Genomic DNA, 23,351 nt, shown 5'->3' with positions numbered 1-23,351 from the left:
ATTCACCTTTTCGATTTACTTTTGTTTGTTTGTTATGAGACCTGAGATTTCAAATGCTGTAAAAAAACTTAGTTATAACATAAGCTATAGATGTGATCCAATTAATATTTGGTTATTCATTTATCAAAAATTTAAGCACTCCAATCGAGTGTCATCTTCGGCGCTACCCTTACACACAAGTGTGTGCTCCCCTTATGTAAAGTTTAGGGGGTTATTGATTTTACTCAATATGTATCATCTAAGATGATGTACTCTATAACTTTTATTCAAATAATAAACATATTTAAGTTACTTACTGCCGAGATCAGTTCAGATTCGAAGAACCATGTGTCAATGACTTAAGCTTACTGAAAAACTCAGGTATTGTCCTTTGACCCTACAGATAATGCAAACTATTTGCAGTTTTCGTTTTAGTTTAGTCAAATTGCAATATAAATTGCAAAAAATGAAAAATCACTCGTCTGTATTGAAGTGAACGTTGAAATACTAAAGTTTCTGGGAAAAAATGGAACTAAAGCACTGGGTGATCTCTTTAAGAGAATTTTGTTACAATACCAAAGAAACATCGTACAACGAAAGTGATAACAAGTTTGACGATTCACGTGTTAACGATATTCCTGCGAATACTACAAAATAGAATATACAGTTAGTAGAAGAAATAATTAGTGATATTCAGTTCGGATTTAGGAGTAAGATAATACGAGAAAAATACTAAGTACTGATACATCTGCGCAATTGATTTTAAAAACAACTGAATTGGATGATAAAGACATAAAAGCAAATAATTGCATTATACACTGGCATCAAGTTACAAGAATAAGGGTTTTTAAGGAGAAATATTTAAGAAAACCTTAGTGGCTAACTGCAATGAGGACTGCAGATTGGATAAACTCGTGTATCTTGGCAGTAATATTAATAAGAGCTCGAATCCAACTGTAGAAATTCAAAGCTGAATCTAACGGGTAGGAGGAATGGGCAGGAAAAATGATAAACGTCCTTTGCAGACACGATCTTAATATTAACTTTTGAGTTAGAATGTAATATCTTTTTCCAGTTCTACTATATGGATTAGAAGCATTAGAAGTGAGGACTACTTAAACGTTTTACTAAAGATAAGTTGAGTTCTTCTTCCTTCTAGTTTTTCTTGGCTCTCCATATTATCGGCACGGATATGTATCAAGAATGTTAATATCTTTGAAAATACGAAACTGGAGATACATTGTGGATTGTTAATCTCTGTAAGAACAGATGTATCAGTTCTTCTGACTAAGATATTCAAAATCTTCATCTTCAATACCATATCTCAAATGCATCTATTGGAAAAACCAGTGTTCGCACTAGATTGATGGTTCTGTTGTTTATATGTGCCTTCCCATATTTTGCTGAGGTTTTTACACAGCAGTTATTCCCATCTGTATACATCGCTGAATTTCCTGTTCATACAAAATGCATGAAATACAAAAACGGATAAGACTGATCTTCATAAAATTAAAAAAAAACCAAAGAGCAATTCCACATTCTCAACTGGAATGTTTTTGCCAGTACGAATTTTTGGAACCGTCTTAACTCTGTCTATCAACAAATGTTTTCAAATCTAACAATACTAACCTTGAAACATACAATGACGGAGGTCAGTCTTATAAAACATCTAATAAATATACAAAGCAGTAAAAGATCAGAAGTCCAAGATCCAATAACAAATTATGAAGTTCAATTTACATTAGTGTGGTACTTCACAAATAGGAATAACCCCAAATTGAATAAACCTACCCGGAGCTGGAAAAAAATAGTTTTTTGCGGTTTCTGTGAGCATAACGATACAATTTTTTTCAGCCGCAATCAACTGTCCTCTTAGTCTGTTTTTCACAGATACACCACACAACTCAACCAGATGATCTCACAAATTTCACAGAAACCCGAAACACAATCAATGAACAATAATCAACAAATATCATTAAACTTCTATCTTCCTACTGACGAAATAGGCCAGGGAAGTAATGATTTTCCAAAGACAGTCTTTGATACAGGTATTTAACAATTCAAAATAATTTAAAATGAGAGTTTTTAATATGTTGCTGAATTATTGAAAAAAATAGCTTCAAAAGTCATATAAATTTTAAGAAGTTTCACGAAATACCTAGTTATTACAAAATTGACATTGTTTATCCCAAAAAGCTTTTATCTACAATGTTATTAAGTAACATTTTAGTAAGTACCATTCTATCCATTATCTCGGTTAAATATAAAATGAGACATTTTCGGAAACTTGGACCAATATACAACAAATAATAATATTGTTCGGATGAAATGGAATAGTTATTTACAGGATGCCTATGTTCAGCAGTGGACGCAAAACTATTGGGTCTACATAAACTCTGAAAGCACCAAATTGAAGAGAAATGTTTATATTATCAAATTAAATAATTAAGCGATTAAAAATTATATGCTAAGTATTGTAAAATAGCTTTACAAAAGTACTGTGATTTTAAACTTTTTATCATTTAAAATAACTAAGACGCATCAATTTGTAGGAAGTTATTTTTTTTTATTCGAAATAATTGAATTTTTACATGAATTTTTAAAAATAAAACAATGTCCTACGGCCCTTAGAACCCGAGTTAGTCACTTTTTTCCATTTCTGGATTTTACTATTTTAAAAACTGAATTCACAACTTTAAATTTATAAAAGTCGCAATGTCTTCGGTTCTAATCAACGAAAATTGATGCTTTTTTTAATTTGGGATACCTCGTGACGCAGATAATAAAAATGCATTTAGTTCATTTTGTTCTTTAACCAATTAATTTGTTTAAACAATTTAAAATAAATCTTTATTTGGCCAAATTTTACTTTTCTATTATTATTAGTAGTAGAAAAGGTTATGAAAAGAAAAGACAACTTAAATATTTATGTATTATAGATAAAAAATAATATCTTTTAAGAATAAATTTTAAAAAATTAATTTTTTATTTGAGAATCACATCTATACCTGTTAATTTTTCTTGAATTATGATTATTATTTTTTCAATTATTTTTATAATTATAAATAAAAATGATCTAATTAATCTGCATATATAATTAACATATTACAATTTACATACTAAATTTTACTATTTTTACTATTTTCTATTTTTATTTATAATTATACAAGTTTATAACAATTAATTTGTTTATAATATTTTTGTAGTGTTTTTAAGCCAAGAAAAATAATTGTTAAAATAATATACACAATTCAATAAAAATTAATACGTATATATTTGATTTTCAAATAAAAAAATATTTTTTTTTGTAAAATTTATTGTTAAAAGATATTATTTATAACTATAATACATAAATATTTAAATTACCTATTCATTTCATAACTTTTTCTACTAATAACATTAAGAGAAAAGTAAAAGTTTGCAAAATAAATTTTGTTGATTAGAACCGCAGAAATTGCGACTTTTACAAATTTTTTGAAATAGTAAAATCGAGAAAAAAAGTCTAACTCGGATTCTAAGAGTCGTGTAACATTGTATTTCTTTTAATTTGTGTAAAAGTGCCAACATTTCGAATAAAAAAAATTAACTTTCTACATGTTGATGCGTCCGAGTTTTTTTAAATGTATAATGGGTGATAGCTGACATCAAAATAAAGCGTTTGTGCTCAAATTGCTTAGGCAAAATATTGCTAGTTTTCGTGCTACAGGGTGATTCATTAATATTTTTTTATATTATTTTTAGGAATATATTGAAAACTATTCAACCGATTTAAGTGAAATTTGGTATCTTGCTATTATTTAGTATGCTTAATATGAAAATGATATTAGTTTTACCATTGACACTAGGTGGTACCACCTACTATAACGTTGGTTCATTAATGTGTCCATAATTTTTTTGTTCGCCCTGTATAAACCTAGGAAAAAAAACATGAAATAAATCAATTCTACACAAAACAGGTATTCTTGTTTCAAATCAAAAAAGGACATCGTTTTCGAAATATACGTATTTTGTTAATGATACGCATGTCTGTGTTTAATTTTTCGGGCTATCACCCATTAGCTAATGTCCAATTAATTATGGAACACCCTGTATATCGCTAGCTTAAAATCGCCGTACTTTTGTAAACCTATTTTACAATATTTAATTTTTTTCAATTCTACTAATGTCATCAAGCAAAAATATTAATAACTGAACTTTCTTGAAATTCTTAGACTAAAAATATGAAATTATTGGAATATTTTTTCCTAAAAATTTTAAATACAGCTTTGACACTGTAATCCACATTTATGCTTATGATTTTCACGAGGACATCGATAATCTTACGGTGATGACAAATTTGACAGATATGAGCGCTTTAAACGTAACGTGTATCCCCCCTCCCCCAGCTGCACAGAACGAATTATCATGCGAAATTAAAAGTTTTTTGTGCATAATTAGAAAAGGTATTAATAATTTTCAAAAAATCGTACTTTTGAAGCTGTTTATGCAATAATTCAGCAACGAATTAACAAAAGTAACTTTACAAACTCTCATTTTAAAAGATTTTCTATGCTTTTTCAGTAAAATTGTGTCACTTTTCCATATAATTTACCGGTCTGCACCTTTAGTAATTGAAATCAAATGGCGACCTTACATTATTTAACGACTTAAGTAAAAAATGGCGTTTAATCTTTTGCATATGTTTTTATTACATATTTTGATCTCCAAATTTATCAAAAGCAGTTATTAGATACCTGTATCAAAGAGTTACACGAAAAATGCTTGTTATTTGTTACTTTCTCTGGTCTAAATATACGTCTATCCAACACATTATACACTCCGATTAATTAATAAGGCTAAAAAAATCACAAACATTTCTTCCCACAAATAAGTAATATTCTCAATTAGTTACTAGTCTGAGTACAGAACGTAGACAATAGAAAGAAACCACTCATATGACTATGAGCGACGGTACTGTTCAAAAAGACGATGTTACTCATTGGTAAATTTCAAAATATATTTATCGATGTCAAATTTTGTTCATTGGTGCTTTAATCATGGTGAGCAATAATTTCATTTTTAGCGTTTTCAATGAATTCTCTAATTATGCGATAAACAAAGTAGAGTAGAAAAGCCCTGATTTTCTGTGCACCTTTTATAACTATCTTTTTATGGCGCAAACATACATACCTACGTAGAAAACTAGTCACTTGTTTATTACAGTATTGTTGATTTTTAAATCGAAAACTTTTCATTCTATTCTAATACGGTACAATATTACTTGCGTTAAAACAGAAAAACAATTCCAATGAAATATGTCGACTAATCGGGTTTTTCCATTACGAATGTTGAACATGTTATTTATGCTGTCTTGGGAAGAACCACTAAATATGAGGGTTACGAAATGGTACGAAAAATAAAACCGCTAAGTTAATTGTTAATTTCTGTCATTAATTAAAAAAAAACACTAACAGCAGACCAAATTTGTTGTAGATTTTGCACATTATGTACTAAGTTGTCAGCACTATCGAATTGCTGTTTAATTTTTTTCTTTTTAGCTTCAACTAATATTCATCGTTTTAAATAAGGCGAAATATACGAACAATATCACAAAAAACTGGATGCCGCTTTTGGATAATAATGGAGCTCTTTATCACAGTTCCATGAAATGAATTTAAATAAAATTTTCATAAACCTAGCTGAGAAAAGTAAAAAACTACGGCAGCAAGTTTTCTTGCTACGTACTAGGACCACTACATTCCTCAAAGCAATATCTTTTCTTTTATCTTCTCTCTGTGAAAGGCTCGGTGGAAACACAAAATTTGTCAATATTTTTACATAAATCATATATATAGCAACATATGATTCTATAACTTACAAATTGTATTTCCATAAAAACTCGTTTGGTAGTTCCGATGGCCATATTTTACTTTCGTAGAAGCTAATTGCTTGGGATATTGTCTACGGACTGTGACAATTTCATCGAGATCGGGTGATTATTACGGTTATAATGGAAGTATGTTTTCACTGGTTTTGGTAGCTCTTTCAGAATCAACACATTTCTCAAGTTTTGGCTCAATATGTGATCAATCCAAAACCAGGGTTTCAGTATCTTCCAACATTCGTGTGCAACCTTGTTATAAATGTCATCATTCTCTTCGTCTTTATCCCTATACGTGATGGGCTTCCCTAATTGTATGTTTCCATAAATGTCTATCTTGGGTTATACCCATATCAATCCCCTTTGGTATTCTTTGGCCTTTCCCTCCTACTTGTTCCAGGAACCCGCAGATCGACCATTAGGTGATTAGCCTCTTGACGTTGAACAATACCAAACTATCTTAACTTACGCTCTCTCATTTTGGCTACAATTGGTACCACCCTAGACTTCCCCTAATATACTCATTCTTAATTTTGTTAAATATTGTCAATTTGGCATTTTTGTAGTAATATCTGGAGGCCAGTCAGTGAAAATATACGTGGAAGAGGCATGCATCTATCTCAGATTTTCTCTTCATCCTACCTATTTTCATGAAGAGATCCACCTAGATTTAAACATGTCATAATGTGACAGGAACACAAACTTTCAAAAATAAATTATATATATCGAAACGCACAAAAAAAATGTAGAAATGATTATGGTAATGGTTTGTTTAGACTATGTATGCATCGTTTGATATGTAGAGATCCTCTATACTATACCCCGTGACCTGTACACAAAACGTATGCTAAAATACAATTTTCTGGATGGAGTTAAGTCCATCATTACTTTCGGCAATTACTGAATTGTGTTTCGAAACTATTTTATGGATTTAATATCAGATGTCGCTATTGCGTCCGTTTCGAAGCCATTTTATTGTTGCTTCTTAAAGACAGGAAAGATTTATTAAAGCGAAATACGTATAAACAGATACATAGACGCTTTGTACGTGAAATCAAATCTTGACTGTCTTTTTCATTTTACTTTCCGGAAACCTTGTAGAATCTACCAACAGTAACAATAACGAAAAAAAAAAATGCTTTTGAAGGACTACGCAATGTCAGAAATGATAAAGGATCAAGAAAAAGTCTCCGATGCACTGAATGAATCACATGCATTTTGCAAATTTCCTCTAGCAATGTGTAACCTTCGTATATTAAATGAAATGAAGAGATATGAGTGGGAACTCCTGATCTATATGTCCTAAGTATGAAGTTGAAAGTCTTTTGGCCTGTCCTTAAGGATAGCAGTTGAGTCGAGAGAGTTAATTTAAATGCATTAGTAAGCTGCAATCTACTTTTCAACTCAGTTTGCATAGATATTGTTAGTTATATATTTTGTGAACCAAATATTTTTGTTGGAATAATAAAATATGGGCAAATATTTTAATATTTACATTGAACACTTAATTAGTAAACAAGCAGTCTAACAAACAACGATGACTTTAATCTTAAAAATAACAATTTGACAAAGCATAACAATGACGAAACAATTATTATAAAAAACGGTGGGCAAGTCTTGGTAACTAAAATAAGGAAAACACGTCTACGGGGATAAATGTTAAATATACAGGAGAGAAAAATGTTGGAAGATTTCTGGAGAACAAGAACCAGTGAGAGTGAATTGAATTTACAGAAAATCCAGAACTCAAAAAATCTGATTTAAGGGGCACCTAGAAAATCTTCGCAAAACAGTAACTATAAAAAAAATACATAGTAAATAGAACGAAAGCCCTTAGAATTGTAGTATCTGACCTAAACTACAAAAGTTGTATCACGAAACAAAAAAGATAAAACAGGAAGTTGTCTCTCAAGCCTTAAACCTTGGTAACCTGTAACTCTTATCTCTCTCCAATGGCGCTAAACCCCAAGTAGGGCCATGACCTCAAGTATCTCTTTCCTCGGCTGCTCTCCTCCAGTTATCAACCCTCAATATCTCTCTAGCATCAGTTCTCATCTCACTTCGTCTATCCACCTCTTCCTTGGTTCTTCCTACTGGTTGACGTCCCACCATAGTTCAACTAAGCGTTCTACTAGGTGTTATGTTATTATCTATCCTTATAAGGTCACCTGCCCAGCGCAATATGTCTTTTTGCATAGTTTGCTAGAGGATTCTTTGTAATATTGATATAGCTCGTGGTTGAACCTTATTCTACCCATACCATTCTTGAAAATGGGTCACAATATCCTTCATATCTTTATTTCCAAAATATTAACAAGGATTACTGTTTTTTGTCACGATCCACGTTTCTGCGCCGTCGATATTAGTGGTGGATCATTATTGACCATAAATGACGTGTAGGAACAAAAAAATAGACAGATCAAATAGAAACGTTGTTTTTGGTAAGAGAAATTAATTAAAAAATATATAAACATCAAGAAACATTAATTTATCAATAAAAATATTTACTAAGGAATACTATTCGAAGAATAAAATTAAACCATTCAAATCCTAGCGTCATAAATAGGATTGGTTATTAATTTTATTTCGGAGATAATTTGTATTCATTATAACCATTTTATTTACCCAAATTTAGTACATTTACGTTACTTATATTAGAAACCAATGTTTTTGATCTTCTTTTTTACCAACGTGTAAACATTTTTGGACCTAACAACATATTCTATATTCGGAAGAACAGACAACACTTTATTGTAGGAATAAGACAAAATTCAAATATTTAATCAATGTCGCGTAATGAAATTGAGAAAAATTTTATATCTCTACTTAAATTCCATCTTGAAAGGTGCAAAAGAATATCAAGATACTTACTTTGTGTTGTAAAAACAGGAGGAGCAGTAGTGGTTTTAGGAACACCGGAAACAATTTGTTTTCTGTAGCTATTATTCGTTGGTTTTGAGGATTCTGTAGCTGAGGACGACCTAACACGCATTTCATCATGTTTGTTGTTGGTCGACATGGCACTAAAAGCAAAAAATAATTCTTTTGTAGTACACCTTTCATTGATTCACCCAATAAATTACTAAAATAAGGTGTTACTGGTAAGGGTTATAATAACGTTACTACAGTGTAAGGGTTACTACTGGATTCGGTGTATCATATCGTACCATAATCGATCGATAGATAAAATAAATGCATTATTTTAAATGCGACCGTTCATTGTCAATGCTATGCTCTAGACGAGGATACGATGTGATGGTCTCCGTTATTGAACGTACCCCTAGGCCATCTTGTCATCTTTTTTCTGATGTCTCCAAAATAGTTTGTGCGCTCTAACTGTCTACGTGTTCCGTATCAAGACTCCACGGAGGATGTGACATCAATTTCATATTATCAGTCGTCAACATTTTCTTGTTTGTTGTATTCTATGGGAGCTTACGTGATAATCATGCAGAATCATTTAACATTTTAATTGTTTTTTTTTGATTTCTGAGAAAACTTTATACCACTCCACTTCATACCTTCTATGGAATAGTAGCCACAAGTTTTTAACATAAAACAGGCAATCATTTTTTTTTAATTACTGTGACAACGCATGAGTTAGTATTGCCTCGTCTTGGATCACCCAAATCGTTGTTTGTTGTTTGATTTCCGGGTTGTATGCATTGGTATATACAAGATTGTTATTAGAGCTCGTTCTCACTAAGACTTGTCTGTTTACATCTAGAATACAACTAGATATAGAAGACGGCTCCCGGACGTGAGTGTCCTCAAATGCACCGGTCTGCTCCAACAATACAGCTTTATTTTCGATAAGTGACATCAAAGTATAAGCATCGACGTCCATTGTGTACGAGCACAGCAACCGATATTATGTTTGCTGGGTAATCCGCGGAGTAGAGGGAAATAAATGAGCGCTGTCTCGTCCGTTTATTTTATAGTTTCACCGTGTATAATTGAAACATTACGAAAACATCGTGTAATATTTTAATAATTAGTTCATTTGCTATTACGGCCTAGATTAAATTGTATTGTAAGCTCATAGTTCAAAGTTTGTTAGTATGATAGAAGCAATAACCTCTGTGCTATGGTATACATTATTTGTGAGGTGATAACCATCATCTTTAGTGTAATTATTAGTAGCTGTCAATAAAAACATAATTTTTACTCCACAACTTCAACGTTTTATTGTATTTACCATCGTCGATCGAGAAGAAGCGGACAAAGGGGCATTACAAACGATTCGATCCTTCTATCTACATTCGAATCCGTCCATTGGTCCTTCGAGCCGGACAGAGAATACAGACGGTCCATCTTTAAGTTCTTCCAAGTTTTTACGTTTTATGTGAATAAAAAATAAGACTTGCGCAAGCCACCCCCTCCCTCAAAAAGGTCATTTTTTCGTCTTTATTATTATTTTTTGGTAGGTTGCAGTTTACTTCAAAATTTCAAAAAATTCACACGTATAGCTGAGGCTTTTACAAAACTAAATTTCTGATTTTTTCCAGATTTTTCTGTCAGGTTGCGCCAACTTAAAAACCCGAAAAACTTCTTTAGAGATTTTTGGGGATTTTCCTTATTTTAAAGGCTTCAAAATAGATAAAATAAAGGTTTTTATAGGTTATATATAATTTGATGTAACTGAGTCCTTTAGAACATTTAAAAATTGGACGAAACTCCTTTAAATCCACACAAACCATGTATTTTCAAGCTTTTCAAGGTTTTTGCGGGGTTAGTCATTTTATTTGAGATCGATACAAGCTGATTCAATACGCCTTCAATTCTTATTTAAGAAATATATGAAAATTATAGTTTCAGGTCTCAAAGAAGCACATACAACCATCCTGAATAAGAAAAACCATGTTTTCAAGCGTTATTCGGGGGGTTTTCAATGGATTTGCCCAACTTTTTTACCTTTCTACATCATTAAGCAGCATGTTTTCAATTTTTATAAAATAACACGAAACTCCCATATTCGGAGAGACTAGAAATTTCTTGAAACATGCAAAAACCTCGGTTTTTAAGTTTTTTTTTTGGTATTTTACTCGATTGTAAAATCCCCTCTCATCTTAATGCAGAGAGGTAAAACAGTTGGGTAAATTCAGTAAAACCCCCTTAATAATCCTTAAAAACCCGGATTTTCGCATAAACGAGGGTTGTATTTGCTCTTTTGAGGCCTGAAAATTTTCTTTTTTTATATATTTTTTTAATATGAATTAGAGACGCATTTGATTCAGGTTGTATCGATCTCAAAAGATATGATTAACACAGCAAAACTCGTAAAACCCCTTAAAAAGCATGAAAAACATGTTTTTTGGATTGAAAGTTGTTTTGCATAATTTTAATGTCCTAAAGAACTCAGTTACTTTAAATTATATATAACCTATAAAAAATCTCTCTAAAAACTCTGAAAAAACATGTTTTTTGGGAGTTTAAAGGTGTCCAATTTTTGAATGTCCTAAAGGACCCAGTTACTATAATATAATCCATAAAAAACCTTGATTTGATCTATTTCGATGACTAAAAATCGAGAAAATCCCCAAAAAAATTAAAATAACAGATTTTGAGTTTTTGAAGATGACAAAGCTTACGAAAAAATCTGGAACAAATCTGAAATATAGTTTTTGACTAATTACACGAAATAGAAAAAAAACTAAACCTGTAGCCATCTCAAAAAAAAGTTATACTTTTTTCGAAAAAAATACAGTTTTAAGTTGCATGTACACTCAAGCTATAAATTTTATAAAAAATAAACAAGTTTTGTAAAATCCTCAACCCAACGAGAAAAAAAATAACGAAAAAATGGCTTTTTGGGTTTTTGGTTTTTTGGGTAGGGGGTGGCGGATTAAAATTGTTCCGAGTCTTATTTTTTATGATTAGAACGTAAAAAAATTAATTCTAGGAGAGTTCGTAAGTATTTCATTGAACTATACGATTAACACCAGCTTGTTATGGATCTTCAATGGATGTCCAAATGTGTCTTGTTACATGCACTTTTTAGATTAACGATGCACACCTTTTTACTTTTTTTTAATTAAATGTAAAACAAAATACTTGCTGAACCGGTTCAGTGATATTCGAATTGAAGAGCTCAATATTATTATATTTCGTCATTTTTCATTATCATAATTGTCAACCTATAGTAATTTTTATGTTAAATATCTGGCCACATCCCGAAATTAAAGCACTTGCTATTTTATTTTCTGCAAAATCTCTCCTAGACACACAACGAAATGACCACATCACGACAATAATATAATCAACAATGTAGACAAAAATAAATCCATGTGTTAAAATTTAGAACAGTAGTCTTATTTTATATTTTAAGGTCCAATTAAATACTATTCTGTAATCGTTTTAATGTCCACAGTTTTTGTCTGTTAATAAACATTTTTATTTTGTGTAGGAATTGAAATAAAAGAAGAAACTTACTGGAAAATGGTAGTGTGAATATTTTGAGCAATTGTAGTATCCTCTGATTCCATCCATAGTTCTCCGGCTCCTAGCTGACTAGATCTGCCTATCTAAAATAAAAAATATATTTTTAAATATATACTCTGGATAAAGTAACAAAAACACTATTCAAACTGTCTGCATTTGACCGGAAATGACAAGATTTCTACAAAAAGACTCAAATAAACATGTATAAATATAAAAACAGGTTTAGCAATATTACAGATCAAATGAAAATGTTGTCTATTATTAATTGCTGTTCTATAAATATGTCCCTTGTGGTTAGAACTGTCTATTATATCCGCGATCTCATAAAAACCAGCGAAATAAAACAGGTTCTTTAAAGCAAATCAGAAGTGTTCAGTTATTGCATCTATTTTTTTTAGACTGGTTAATAAAAAATTCCTTTCAAAAACAGTAAAAAGCGTCCCAAATTTTTCCTTGTGCTTTGTGTGTTTATCTGAAACGCTATAAATATGATATATAAACATATATATGCTTTCAAAATGGACGTATCCGAAAAACTGAGCAGAGTAATAAAAATGACATTAAGAGAACCAATACACGTTGTAAGATCAGGTGAAGAAGAGAAGGAAGAATTCCAAGTATTTAAAGTATTAAGACAAGCTGATCTATCCATTATCGGTTCTAGCCTTTAATACGGTGATAATACAAGTTAGTATCAGAAAAACCGAAATAAACAAAACCAGAACCCTACTTAATCGAAATTATCAGTGCCTGGCTTATGCTGATGTGGTGTAATTGGCCAGACGCCAGGAAGAGCTGGTTAGAATGACAAAATAATCATTGGAATAGGCAAAAATATGAAGTAAAAAATCAAAGACAGAACGAATGTATAGATTCAGTTACAAATAGTGTAAACAACGAACTTGGAAAACGGTATTTAAGGATTCGGCCACTATGTATATTTGATTTTACTCAAGACAGTAAAACTATGAAATAATAATTGATTTGGCAACGCAGCGTAAGGACTTTCTAATTCTTCAAGTTAACACAGATCGTGGTTATACCGCATTTAACAACAAAATTAAAGAATTTGCTGACATTTTACTCAGTTTGTTACTTTTTGAAACAATATGTTAATGAAATCGGCAAAAAAGCAGATACTTTTACATTTTACTGAAAGAAAATAGTTATCAAAATAGTATCCAAGCTATGGTGAACATATTCACCTGGAAAAAATGACATCGAAGAAGACCAAGTCTAAAGATTCGAGGAAGATGGGAGTTACAAAACGGACAGTGGTTGACGATCAAGTTACTTTTGAGACAAATAGTTGGTCAGGCCCTGGCCACCATGTAGAACATCCCGCAGAATAAGTAAATAGGATAGTTACTCAAACTCACACTTTTACAAAAATTTGGCCAGTCAAAATGTGACGGCAAATAGTTTTACTGTCGCAACCAGTATTTTAATGTCCACCTCATTCGATCGGTCCATTCATTCTCATTTATGGCTCTATCACTCATAATTCTTCTAATTCTTTTTCTCCATTCTAATGTTGGTCTTCCTCTCCTTCTTCTATCCCATGGAACATAGTTTAAGGCCTGTTTTGGCCATCGTTTGGCAGCATTATCTTTGATACCTTGCGTTTTTTACAGCTGGCAACCCTAATTTGCGACCGTTTTTTCTCGGGCAATCTTATATCATCATATGAACAAAAATAGCTTTAATTTGATATAAAAAAAGATGCATATACGTCATGAGCAGCGTATTTTATTTAAAAAATAAATGAACGAAATTATTGTACAAAAATTAACCAAATTAAATTAAAATTAAAATTACCATTATTTGAATTAAAACTATTTAAGGACACTTTTATTGATGTATTCCCCTATAAATGTATGTAAAAAATGTGAGCTTGATTAACCACGTTATGAACGTATTGATCTTGCAGTGGGATCTCGTACTATTATATCTAAGACATCATCATTCATTTAACACATAACCTTCTGTGGATAAATTTAACAAACAAAAAAAACATGGGCAACAATTTCATGAAATCGACAGTACCGGTATGTTAAAAATGTACCGGATTGTGTGTATACCTTCGGAATGACTTCATAATTTTGAATGACTCCAAACTAGACGATGTGAAAATATGTTTTTAACTAGATATATTTGTTCTAGAGGCAGCAAATAAATACAAGATATTGATTTACAATATTAATTAATAAACTTACTTCTAGAAAAAAGTAGTTCTTCAAACTACCACAACTTCTGATATTTGAAAGATTCAAGGTAACAGAACTGTTTCCATCCTTCTTGTATAAGCACAACGTTTTATCCGTCAGGCATAATCGATAATTACCAGTTCTTCCCGTTCCCAGACCTCGATTTAAGATGACAACTTGCCATACGTGTTCTGTAAAATAAAAGAAATATACACATTAATTGTAAGAACGTTAAATTTACAGTTGTAGTACATACATAACAATACTAAGTAAATATATCAATACGAGATTGTTCCCTTTAAAGGTCGTGACATATTATCGTGCACGTTGCGTTTCCAGCACATAGCGTTTCAGGCACTTAACGTTTCCGTTCAGTATATTTGAAAACAATATTTTACTGATGCCGACGGCTACGTAACGAGCCGTAACCGGTTGGTAAGGATAATGTGAATTAGATGTCAGTCGTTTTCCCCTTGTTTATTTAGGTATTTGTTTGATTTTGATACAGAGTATTTAAAAAAATAATTTTCGAGGCTATTTTGTCATTTATGCATGTGTTTTTATTGCTTTGTGACAATTAATCACGGAAGTGATAAACAATTAGGACTTTTGTACGGAAGTGATACGTCTTCTTTTTAAAAATACTTTTTGGTTTGATATGTATGGCTTCGTTAAATGTAGTATTTTGTTTTTTAACTGAAGGTGAAATTAAATTTAAAACATATTTAAACTGAATCCTATTCATTCTAAAATAATTGTTAAAACTATTAATTATTATTAAATTCCTAATTGTGTATCACTTCCGTGATTAATTGTCACAAATCAATAAAAACACAGGCATAAATGACAAAATGGCCTCGAAAATTATTTTTTTAAATACTCTGTATCAAAATCAAACAAAGACCTAAATAAACAACTACGGGAAACGACGGACATCTAATTAACATTATCCTTACAAACCGGTTACGACTCGTTACGTAGCCGTCGGCATCAGTAAAATATTGTTCTCGAATATACTGAATGGAAACGTTAAGTGTCTGAAACGCTATGTTCCGGACAGTGTGCGTTGTTCATATTTAAAACCATTTAAATTATATTTTTCGGAAACGCTATGTGCTGGAAACGCAACGTGTACGATAATATTTCTTGTCTCCCTATTTCTTTTGAAAAATGGGAAAAATGTTTGCTTCATTTTCTTTTCTGGATGTGTTGCACCAAAGAAGATATAGGATATGCAAAAAAAACCAACCCAAAACAACACATACAGACTTTCAAAACCGTCAACAGGTGTTTTCCTTTAAGTTTCAACTTTATTTGTGATCGAACATTCTCAATTCTCCCAAGGGTGTTTGCAGCAAAGTTGGGCCTTATTTGAATTTACTTGTCCAGTCTTGACATTCGCCTTTTTTTCATACGTTTTTGTTTTAAGAATACAGAAGGCTGAGTAAGTAACACATAGTTACTATGACCTCTAATTTATATGTTTACAGCTAAGCATCCAATAGATGTTGAAGCAAAAATTTGCTATCTAGGAATTCGAATATCTACCGGATATGCTCCAAATGATAACTATTAATTTTCTATTGAAAAAAACTTTGATGGAATCATTTCACGGTAAAAGTTAATGTAATTTTACGGGTCAAATTTTATCGATATTTTGTATACTAGACCCAGAAATTATGGCTGCTACCTCGTAAATAATGTAGAAAACCAAGAAACGTTATGCATTTAAGCTCACCACTTTTTTTTACAAATTTCAATAAATTCGACTATTTACTCAACAGTGGTTACTTTAAATTCATTAATTCTAATCCCATATGGCTATCAATCCACCGACAACATTCTTTCTGGATGTTCTAGTAGGTCAAGAATGTAGAAGTCCGCACATTCTTTTATGTAAAAAATGGTTGTTTAAAACGGATTTATGATTAAAAGAGCATATGTTATGCGGATGTTGTTTATGCGTTTTGTTAGAATTCGAACAGTGTCATGGTAAAATTAGAGAGGTTATTTTCTTTCAATTTATTTCCAGCAGATGTGTAATGTGCAGCGTATTGCGAATAAACAATTATTACACGAGATTACGAAGAAATAATCTATTTCTTCGTAATCTCTTGCATTAAGTGTCATTCGTGATCACTCAATTTATTCACACTCTTTGATACAGGTATCTAACAACTGCTTTTATAAATTTGATGATAAAAATATGTAATGAAAAAATATGCAAAAGATTAAACGTCATTTTTTATTTATAAACAATATATAAACAATGCAAGAACGCTATTTCATTTTAAATACTATGGGTGGAGACCGGAAAATTAATTAGGTATAGAAAATACTTTAAAATGACGCTTTGTTACTTATTTTTGTTGATTTGTTGCCTAATTATTGCAAAAATAGGTTCAAAATATAGCTCGATTTTTTGAAAATTATTAATAACTTTTGTAAAAATGCACAAAAAACTTTTAGTTTCGCCTGATATAGTTTATTTTTATGAACGAGAGAGTAATTAGCATAATTTTAACTGGTAGCTCCGACCACTCCATGGGCGTGCTCAAGATTAATTGAAAAATTACTTTGAATAATTGTAAAAAATAAATGAATTATTTCAGTGTTATAAAGTGTTATGTGTATGTAAACAAAAGTGACCTCTTTTATGACACACTATATTAGAACTGACTGGCCTACATTAAAAAGGGTTTTAAAAAATTCACATTTTTTTTTAATTTTTAAAAATTACAAAAGAGAAAAAGAGTTTTTAAAACCGTCTAAGGTATGTTAAATAGATGAATAAAAATATTAATATAAAACTTACAGCTACTTGTTACAAATCCAAATCAGATTCAGAAGATGAACTTTCAGAACCAAGATTTATAATAACTGGCTCGATCATTTTATCAGTAATATTGTCCATCTTCCACATTTTTTCCTCTTCTTTAATAGTGTGATTTACTGCCTTTTCCCAGTTTTCAGGTTTTACATTATTTACGGCCTCCAAAAACAACTGTTTAACATCATGAATTTTAAAAGTGGTATTTTTTCTTGAAACTTCACTCTTTATCTGTGCCCATACCAGTTCAATCGGGTTTAATTCACAATGATATGGTGGGGATCTAAGTACTGTCATTCCACGATTTTTGGCAATTTCATCAATTTCGTATTTTTTAAATTTTTCTTTATGAAGGGCACACAACGAATAAAGTTCCTTTTTTATAGATCCGGGATGGTACGTAATATTTTTTGAACTCAGCCAATTCTGCAAGTCTTTTTTTAACCACTTGGTTGTGGGCAGTCCTTCTATAAGTCTGGAGTGATAACTTGCATTATCCATTACTATTACACAGTTCTTAGGAAGAAGATCTATCATTTGTTCGAACCATTCTTGAAAGACATCAGCGTTCATGTCTTCATGGTAGTCACCGGTACGAGTTGATTCAAAAGTTAATAAACCACCTTCAACAAAACCGTCTGAACTGCCAATGTGTACTATTATCAGCCTGCGTCCCTTTCCTGATGGTGGGTTTAAACCAGTAGATAAGTTATTTACAAAAGCGTGCCTTTGACTTGTAACAGTTTCATCCTGCCAAAATTTATTTGGTGTATGACCCTCGTTGATCCATGTTTCATCAAGATAAAATATTTTTCTTTTTTGGTTTCTCATTTCCTTTATGGTTCTTAGAAAATGTCTTCTCCATATGACAATATCGCTTCTTTCTAATAAAATAGACTTTCTGGGATTCTTTTTCCAGCGGAAGCCTATTTCTTTTAAAAGTTTCCATAACGTACTTCGACTCATTTCTGGGTAATCCTTATCATCTCGAACTGAGACAAGAACTTTATCCAATGTTGGAAATTCTTGTCTAAAGAAGAATTCATGCACTTTCCGTCGAAGTCCTTCTTTAAAATGATATTCTATTTGAAATTTTGGTTTCCCTGGAGCATTACGTGGCATTTGAAAACTACCACATTTCTCTTCTTTAATAACTCTGTAAATCGTAGATTTCCCAACACCAAGTGTACTGCTAACTAACTCGACGGTCTCATCAACACTTTTACATAAACGTTTGTCTGTAAATGATTTAAAACAATTAAATATTAATGTTTTTTCATTAACTGTTAAAGGACCAATTTTTCGGCGTTTACACGGCACTTCCAAATTTTCCATAACACTAGTATACACAATAAACTGCACCTTGCAACTGAAGTACCTACTTTTAGTAAACTGTTAAGAATTTTGAATACGCCACTTGGACCTTCCTACAAAATGGAAAAACCCACTATCACATTTTCTGTGGAATAAGTTTAGAAGGTAATTATCTAGTCAATTACTGTCGTAGATTCCTGGAATTAAAGAATTAAATGTTTGATTGTTGAAACCCTTACTTCGTGGAATGCACTCATTTCAGATAAAATAAAACGTTTTATTTTATCTAAAGAATTAAACTTTATTTTGCAAATAGGCAAAGAATAAAACTTTATTTTGCAAATAGATAAAATAAAACGTTTTATTTTATCTAAAGAATTAAACTTTATTTTGCAAATAGGTAGGTACTTATTAAACTTGTATTGGTTATATATAACCAATAAAATAAACATCTTACATTTCTTGCAAATTCATTAGTACCTGTTAACCTTCATCACTCCGACACTGGCAACCTTATTTAGGGATTAGTAACCTCACAACTATTGTATTCTATTCTGCTCCAACCTTTATACCTGGTGGTCATACTCAATTTAAAATTGTTTTCCTATATACTTCTGTAAACTTGTTGACAAATATCTGTTTTTCATTGAGTCACCCGTATCAACAGTTTAGGGATTTGCATACATAATTTATTGTTTTATTACTCTCTCATACATAAAAATAAACTATAATAAATAGCTATAAAATGTCAAAAATTTTCACTTAACAGTTGTTGCAAAGTGTTGGCAGTGGTAGGGAGGACGACGCACATCAATATCATGCGTTTTTGCAAGTACATCCACTACAACTTACACGAGGCTTATTTAATTTTACAATTTGCATCTAATGTCTTACATTAGATACTTACATTAGAGAACAATATACTCTTAAATCTGGCCACTTATTCCATTTCAAGGGAGAAGACAATTCATCAAATGGTGGGGTTGGATTTATAGTACACAAACGACATGTAGCAAACATATTAAAAATAGAAAGTGTAAGCTCGAGAGTTATCACTCTAATCTTAAAGTTGAATTCGAGATATAAATTAAAATTGATACAAGTGTATTCACCAACGACAAGCCACACAGATGAAGAGATTGAAATGTTCTTTGAAGATATCAGAACAGCCCTGAAAAGTACTAAGACGTTTTATACTCTGATAACAGGAGATTTTAATGCTAAGCTGGGATATAAAGAAGACCAAAGTGAAACCGCACTAGGAAACTACGGCTATGGAGAAAGAAATGAAAGAGGGACCATGCTTGTAGATTTTTTACACCAAGAAAATCTTTTTTCTATGAACTCATTCTTTCAAAAAAAGCCCCAACGAAAGTGGACGTGGAAAAGTCCAGACGGTTTCACAAAGAACGAAATAGATTTTATCATTGCTAATAAACACAATACAAGATGTATCTGTTTTAAACAGATTTACAATTGGAAGCGATCACAGATTGATTCGAGCAAAAATTCTGTTCAATTTAAAGAATGAACGAACAAAAATGATAAAAACAGACAATCGTAAATGGACCCAGCCCGAAAATATAGACCACTTTCGTGACATCATTGACCATAACCTTCAACAAATCAACGACGAAACACAGGTCGAAGTTTTAAACGAAAGTATCGTAAAAGCCCTTAAAGAAGCGGAGAAGTTGTGCTGTCCTAAAATGAAGAAAAAACATGAGAAAATAAGTCTCAACACTAAAAATCTGATCGAAGAAAGAAGGAGCCTAAAGGACAGGTATAACACAAACTACGCAGAATTTAGTCAACTCAGTAAAACAATAAACAAAGAAATCCGAAAAGACATACGGCAACATAACATGAGAGAGGTGACAAGGGTGATAGAGAAAAATAGAAGTCTGAAAGTTCTAAGACACAACATGTCCACAGGAAAAAAGAACATACATAAGTTAAGAAATAAACAAGACGACATTGTAACTGATAAGGAAGAAATAGTGAAAACAGTGGAAGACTTCTACAGACAACTCTATGAAACAAGTGAATCCGATGAAAGACGCCCCTTACCAAAGATAGAGAATCAAGGCTCAGAATTAATGCCGAACATAACTGTTGACGAAATTAAAAATGCACTTCGGGTGATGAAGAACAATAAATCCCCAGGTGAAGACAGGATAATGACCGAAAGCCTAAAACTAGGAGGAAATAAGCTCTTATACTGACACTTGCTAAACTGTTCAATAAATGTCTGTGAGAAGCGATAACACCGACGCAGTGGAACAACGCGGAAATCATCTTACTTCATAAGAAGGGAGATATCAGCGACCTTAGAAACTACCACCGCCCCATTAGCTTGTTGTCACAAGTATATAAGATATTTACAAGAGTTATTACCAACAGGCTAGGAAGTAAGTTGGATTTCTATCAGCCAAGAGAGCAAGCAGGTTTTAGAGCAGGATATGGCACGAATGATCATTTACAAGTAATTAAGAACTTAATAGAAAAGAGTGTTGAATATAACAAGCCATTAGTCATGATATTTGTTGACTACGAAAAAGCTTTCGACACAATAAGTCATCAAAAGATGTTAAAAGCCTTAACAGAGTGCCGTATAGATCATCGCTATATAAACATAATAAAATACATCTATCAAAATGGGACAGCAAGTGTGAAACTGGCAGATAAAAAGACCAACGTATTTAAAATAAAACGGGGAGTGCGACAGGGAGACACAATTTCGCCAAAATTGTTTACAACATTATTAGAACATATGTTTAAGAACGCAAATCTGAGTGAAAAAGGAATTAATGTCAATGGAGAAATGCTTAGTCATTTGAGGTTTGCTGACGATATTGTCCTTTTTGCTGACAGAATCGATGATGCAGTATCGCAACTGGAGAAACTATAGCCTTCCTACAAGTAGGATTAAAAATCAACCACACAAAAACACAAATCATGACAAATGTTGTGTTAAGCGAAAAGATTTCAGTAAATGGCATGCATATTGAAGAAACCATCTCATATAAGTACTTAGGACATGAGATACGCATAGGAAGAGATAATCAAACGTGCGAACTAAGCCGCCGCATAGGACTCACTTGGGTGGCATTCGGCAAGCTAAGCTATGTTCTTAAATCAGAACTGCCTATGTGTCTTAAAAGAAAAGTCTTTAATCAGTGCGTGTTGCCAGTACTTACATATGGTGCAGAGACATCAACGCTAACCAAGAAAGTAAGAAATAAAATTTGTGTTACCCAAAGAGCCATGGAACGATCGATGTTAGGCATTTCTCGTAGGGATCGGATCACGAACAAGGAAATAAGACGGAGAACAGGAGTGACAGATGTCATAGAAAGAATTATGACCCTTAAGTGGAACTGGGCGGGGCACATAGCTAGAATGTCGGATAACAGATGGACACAGCGAATAATACCGTGGAGACCGAGACAAGAAGCACATCGAAGTAGAGGTCGTCCACCAACAAGATGGCCTGATGACATAAAACGGATCGACAAAAATTGGATGCAAACAGCACAAAACAGAAATACATGGAAAAGACTGAGGGAGACCTATATCCAGCAGTAGATAGATCCGGGTTAAATGATGATGATGATGATCTAATGTCTCTATCTGTTAGCCACTTAATGATATCCTATTTCTTCCAATAAGTATTTGGCAGACGTTTAATTGCAGACGATAATGCGAAATAGCGTTATATATTTATCAAACCACCAGTCTCAGGCGAACTGAGACTAACAGTTTCAGACTTAAATCTACGATTACAATGATCAAAGTTTTGAACAACCAAAGAGCTTTAAATTAGTGACTTATTTCCCAGATTTGGCACCCAATGATTACCACTTGAAGAAGGTGGTGTTAATTTGGAATATCGTTGGAAAAAGTGAGTGCACGACACTATATTGACAAATAAAATGTGTTTTGCTGAGAAAAAATATTAATTTCAGTAATATTCGAAAAATTCTGTTTTTTTTTTCTGTTAATTTATGTTGCATTGGGTATGCCGCTGTATTATTATCTTGTGATGGGTAGCTCTTTCGGGGCAACAGACTCAGTAAAACACAGGTTTGAAATAAAAATAAATCTATTAAGTATATATATACAATAAATAAAAACTAAAAAAAAGGAATTCTACGTTGTATACTTATAAAACAAAAATAAAATGAATTCTACGTTTCCGTCTGGGTCCCGCGATGAATGAATTTCCCGGCAAACGTCTATAAAAGAAAAAGGAACTAATTAGTACTACTAATATACTCGCTTTCGCTTCAATTCAGCGAAAGCTCCGAATATGCTCGCAAACAAAATATTTAGCTGTGCAGACCCACGGCAATGTTCAATACACAACGCCGACGGGTTCCGCTTGGCTAAGGACAGAGTATGATCCTCAATACGGAAATCTCTGTCCCGGTTGGTTCTGTGCAGATCCACGGTAATGCTCAATACGCAATACCGATGGGTTCCGCTTGGTTAGGGACAGAGTATGATCCTCAATACGGAACTATCTCTGTCCAGAATGTCTCGCTGGTTCACTACACCGGCGAGTCAGGGGGCCTAGAGCGCTAGCTACAAGACTGTCTAATTCCGCTATTCACACGCCTTAAATAGCCGTCCTGAATCCCACTATGACTTTACGTTGTAGAAGTGGATGCGCAAATATTGACACTCCCACGGTTCGAACTGTTAAACGATCATAGCA

The 23,351-nt window shown here is 32.2% G+C and overlaps 1 protein-coding gene across 3 annotated transcripts in view; it reads right to left on the bottom strand.

The window, feature by feature from the left end:
• The window catches only part of chico (insulin receptor substrate 1 chico), a 129,908-nt gene that overhangs the window by 59,383 nt on the left and 47,174 nt on the right, over positions 1 to 23,351 (bottom strand). For all 3 annotated transcript variants that reach the window (XM_072523751.1, XM_072523752.1, XM_072523753.1), the window contains exons 2-4: positions 14,497 to 14,678; positions 12,272 to 12,363; positions 8,711 to 8,862 (exon numbers count right to left, since the gene is read on the bottom strand). In XM_072523751.1, the coding sequence (XP_072379852.1) occupies positions 8,711 to 8,862; positions 12,272 to 12,363; positions 14,497 to 14,678 (426 nt within the window). The remainder of the gene's footprint in view (positions 1 to 8,710; positions 8,863 to 12,271; positions 12,364 to 14,496; positions 14,679 to 23,351) is intronic.

Source organism: Diabrotica undecimpunctata, chromosome 2, assembly GCF_040954645.1.
Source record: "Diabrotica undecimpunctata isolate CICGRU chromosome 2, icDiaUnde3, whole genome shotgun sequence".
NCBI classification, from domain to species: domain Eukaryota; kingdom Metazoa; phylum Arthropoda; class Insecta; order Coleoptera; family Chrysomelidae; genus Diabrotica; species Diabrotica undecimpunctata.
This window is presented reverse-complemented; position numbering and strand designations above follow the sequence as displayed.